This window comes from Myzus persicae, unplaced genomic scaffold, assembly GCF_001856785.1.
Source record: "Myzus persicae strain clone G006 unplaced genomic scaffold, MPER_G0061.0, whole genome shotgun sequence".
NCBI lineage: Eukaryota > Metazoa > Arthropoda > Insecta > Hemiptera > Aphididae > Myzus > Myzus persicae.
This window is the reverse complement of record NW_019104322.1, coordinates 767,785-772,653: the sequence shown is the minus strand read 5'-3', so window position 1 is coordinate 772,653 and position 4,869 is coordinate 767,785. Positions and strand designations below refer to the sequence as shown.

The 4,869-nt window shown below is 30.3% G+C and overlaps 1 protein-coding gene across 1 annotated transcript; it reads right to left on the bottom strand.

Annotated features, from left to right (window-relative positions):
* Positions 1-167: 167 nt before the first annotated feature.
* Positions 168-3,899, bottom strand: LOC111041168 (lysosomal acid lipase/cholesteryl ester hydrolase-like). Its single transcript, XM_022325369.1, has 2 exons — positions 3,057-3,899; positions 168-838 (listed from the first exon to the last, which is right to left on the bottom strand). Exons 1-2 carry the CDS (start codon positions 3,234-3,236, stop codon positions 632-634), a joined length of 387 nt encoding a protein of 128 aa, XP_022181061.1. The 5' UTR covers positions 3,237-3,899; the 3' UTR covers positions 168-631.
* Between the last annotated feature and the right edge of the window lie 970 nt (positions 3,900-4,869).

Sequence of the window (4,869 nt, the reverse complement as noted above, 5' to 3'; positions counted from 1 at the left end):
TGTTTATTTATTGGTTTCATATTATATTGCTATTATAAGTAGTAGACATATTGCAAGTATGTCTTTTTACAAATATATTTAAAATAAATCTTCGGTATGTACCACATCTGGCGGGATGGCTAGTATTTCGAAATCGTCATTCCATTAATTCAGTGACTCAATACGTATCCTCTTCATCGAATTTCTAACTCGTAATCGTCCTATAGATACCTCAAGTGTAAATTGTTTCGTACTGATGTGATATCTTACAATAATGGTTTAATAAACATACATTGTCACATATGGCAAAGTGTTGAAAATGTTTGCCTTCTTCTATTATTTTTCTGGGGTTTTCCAGTCATATTTTTTATTCCCTCATCACATACCATACATGCATAATATCTTATCAACACTTAACAACCGATAAATGTAAAGTATATTAAATAAATAAAAAAAGGATATGTTTTATGACTTTGAATTTGTAATTTAAAATATTGATTAATACGATTTATAAGCATCTTCCACTGAATTAAATTCCCTGTACCTGCCTACATCAAAGCTATAAAATGACAGTATTAGCGTGTGAACACATACGTGGTTGGCGGTAAAATTATGTTACCTCTGCGGTGCTACCACAGTAGTGGTATTTTAATCACTCACACAGAGACGTGTTGGCTCCGCCGAGCACCCATCCTGCCGAATTTGAGAGAAACGCGTGATGGAAGAAGACAGGATGATTTCTTGTGGGCTTCTGTCCGCTGATGCTGCTGGGGATGCGGTGCAATTCAAGGATGTAACCGTCCTCCGTTATGACGTGGTGGATCTCGGCGGCGTATCCATTTTTCTTGATGATGTCCACCTATACGGTACAAAAAATATTTTAACAAACCGAAATATGTAAGGATTATATATTTATATGATTTAAGCGTAGGTAATATAGTTACAACCATAATATGTTATAATTGTTATTATTTTCAGTCTCAGTGATCATTAATCATAATTATTAAATTTAATCACAATTCATTTCAGAAATAATATCTTGAGTTTTGACAAACGTTTCTATACAAATAAATATTATTATGTTTGTGTTTGCAATATTGTATATCTCGGAAATACGTAGAAAAAATTAGATTTACGTTTATATAATATATTATATAATAATACCTATAGAATTTATTAAGTATAATTTAATTAATATAAATAATCAATTAAATACATAGGCGCCTTGGAACAAAACCGTCGTAAGTACTGCACAGGATATTGAAACGTAAACGAAAGAAAATACAGACTGCCTTTGTTGAACGCTACAAAAGTGTATAGGTAAGTACCATAAATAATTCAACCAGCTCAGAGAAGTACTATGGAAAAAAATGTTATTACGATCGGCAGCTAACGGTGTACCTTTATTATGAAGTTCGCAAAATGTCAATTAATTAATCGTAACATAAATATCGATTTACTCGTTGGCATATTTGTTTCTCTTCTTGACACATGCGTGTCAATTTTGAAAATATAATTTATGATGTACTATATGTGCACCTACATCAATTACGCTGAAAATACATTATATACTTGTCTACAGCAATCGAAATAAAACATTCATAAAATAATTTTATATTTGTTCGTTCAAAAACACCTGGTATATATTATCACGAATTTACAAATATATAATATGCTATAGTGTTCGTTTGTGAGTATTGAATTTAAATAAGAAATATTTTCTGGAATATTCGAAGAACATAAACTGAAATGTATACAACGGTCGTGGACAAAAATACTACCTTATAATCGTTAGATCTTATCATTGACAGTTGGCCATTTCAATGATAAATGTACATAAAAAAAATTTGTACTAAAAATCATCACATTTGATAAGCGAATCTGATCAGAGATTAACTATTTACATAAATAGGTATAAATATATAGGGTTTCGGACATTTTGGGCACATCAAAATCGATATATTATAGATTTTTTATTTTTGTATGAAAGAAAAATATGTTACTAAATATGGTTTAATAAGGGAATTTGATGGCTAATTCTTAACTCATAAGATTGACGATTGAAATAAGAGAACTCTCAGCAGTGTCACCTGAAAAGACAAATACCTATTAATTATATTTCTACAAATTACAAGTTCTGACTTTCAGATTCCGATTTAAATGAGAATGGTTAAAACATTTAGTGGCACACAATAAATAGTTTTTAAATATTTTTCTCTAAATGATGTATGTAATAATTACAGAATCGTAGACTTGAATTATTAATAATTCAAGGTTAATCTATCATGTTTATGTATATACACTATACCTGTTGGCTGTTATAAGTACATGAGCTAACTATATAGTTAAAAATAAAAATCTATGAAATCGTTATTTATATTTTTTTTATGGATGTTTAAAATTACAATTTTAAACACACTGAAATTATTAATTATTTACATTTTACAATATATTAACGACATTACAGGTCACATTATATTATATAGATATCGCTATCGATAAAACGATGATCGGTAAACTTATGCAGTACTCGCTGTAGGTACTTGTCGCATTCGATTGACGCGGTTAAATGACTAAGTTCGCCAATAATTGGACTTAAACAGACAGGTTGGTCCCGATTTGGATGTATGATTTTCTTATACTAACACAAAATAAAATTCGTTTATTGGGCTACAGCATTGGTTAATACAGGATCAATAAAAATAAAAATTGTGTATGATTGGTTTCCCCCGATTGTAGAAAACATAATACGTACAATTCAGTGAATACAATGAAACACATAGTTACGTAGTTTAATTCCTATATTTTACACTGGTATACATATTTGTATTATTAAATTCATAAATCTTTTGATTATTGGGGCTTTCTCCTTATTTCCTCATTTTATTATTATGGATTCAAATGCTTTGGTCCCAAATTTCAAAAGCGTCAGATATCTGTATATTCGGTTATGCCTTATTATTACGTCCTGAACATTCCAGCTCCAAATGGAATATTTTAATGAGGTCTTATTGCAATTGTTCCATCTATATTAACTTAAAACGAAAATAGGTAGACCGATGTTGAAAAATACTTACGGTGGACATATTGACTTTTTCGAAAATTTTCCAGGGGTATGACGACGTTTCAGTAGTGCTGTCTGCGGTCTGCGATGTGGTGGTCGGCGACAGAAGAAAACCGACGAACAAAATATTAGGCCAAAAATTCGACAACGGCCCGAAAAACCGATTGGACGGCGGATAGCTTACAGTTTTCATTTCGACTGCCTGAAAAGATATTTTTGAAATCGAGGATTTTTTTTGTCACAAACGGAACCGTCCTGGACGAGACAGTATTATAATATAATTTTGCAGTTGGGTCGAATATATACTAATCTATAATGTAGATCGAAAAATAAAGCCTATTTTAATAATATATAACCGATCGCGGACGTATCACTTCGTTACTAAGCCCACGAGTCGGTGTCGGTCCCTATTTAATGCCGTCTATCGATTCTTCATAATATATTATGTTATTATTATATTACTTACGATCTTAATTAAAGCGTACACCGCGGGCCACGATGAATAACTGCGCATGTGTACATAGTTATGAGTATAATGTGTCATAAGTACACGCACCGCGGTGTTCGAATAATTATTACATGTTATTGCAGTTTTTATCGTAGTTTTGAAAATATTCGCGAGTCATTATATATTATATCGTCGTATAATATCATCGAAGGTGATTATAACGCAAGCGTATTTTTTTATTTCACATGTAAATCGCATGTGGTTTGCGGAAGCGCACAGATGTCGTAAAATGAACAATAATTTATACATTTCATCGAAAAATATAAATAACGTTTTCTTCGATTCCGACGGCGACTGCACTTAAAATATGTTCTTATAATCAAATACATGTCTTTTAAACCAAAAATATGCAAAAATATGTACTAACGACTTCGAGCAGATATTTGATATTAATACTACGAATTAATAATTTAAAATAAAATAAAATAAAAATATTTCTTACACTTGGTTATTTAATTTCTTTTAGCCAACTTCAAAAATTAAAAATTAAAATCTTAGAACTATGGAACAAAAACCATCTCAGTGCTTAGTGCTTATAAAACATTAGGTATTTAGTTAGATAACTTATTATCTACCCTGCCGATACTAATTAAAGATTATCCCGAGACCCGACATTATAATGTGATCAAGATTTTTGACCGCTCTTTTATTATGATGGCATTAAAAAGTGTATGGCTACCTTAAAAATATTGGGTTAAAAAATGTGTTGACATCCCTAATTTGAGAATCGCTGGGATATACCTAGCTGCCAGCTGGTCAATTATTAAATAACGTCCGTCTTGTAATAAATACTAATTGTTCGTTTTAATTAATAGTAAACTGAAATGCAAGTTAAGTGAGTGATTTTTTTGATGGACGCATCATTAATTCCGAATACTGAAGGTAATAGGTAAATATTGGAGATTGATTTTTTATTTTGGCCTACTACTAATGAGGGCATCTATTTTTTATGTTCTGAGTTTAGCAGGATATTATCATAGTAGGCATATATAGTTAAATTAATCGGAAACAACTTGTTCGTTTATACTGTTTATAGGTACATGATTAAATTTTCCAAAAAATAATCTAATGAATTATTTACCGTAAAAAATGATGATTTTCGTCTGAAAACGGAAAGTTGTATCACCAAAAAATATTCCTTAAATGGTAGAGAATATCTCAAGTTCATTTAAAAATATGGCCATTAACTAAACTCAAAAATGTCAAAAAACAGATTTTGAACAACTAAGTTATTAAAGAAAAAAGACTCATGAACATACTTGATGCCTTATATTATATATTTTTTTATTACATTCTTGTTTATAGTATCTATATTATA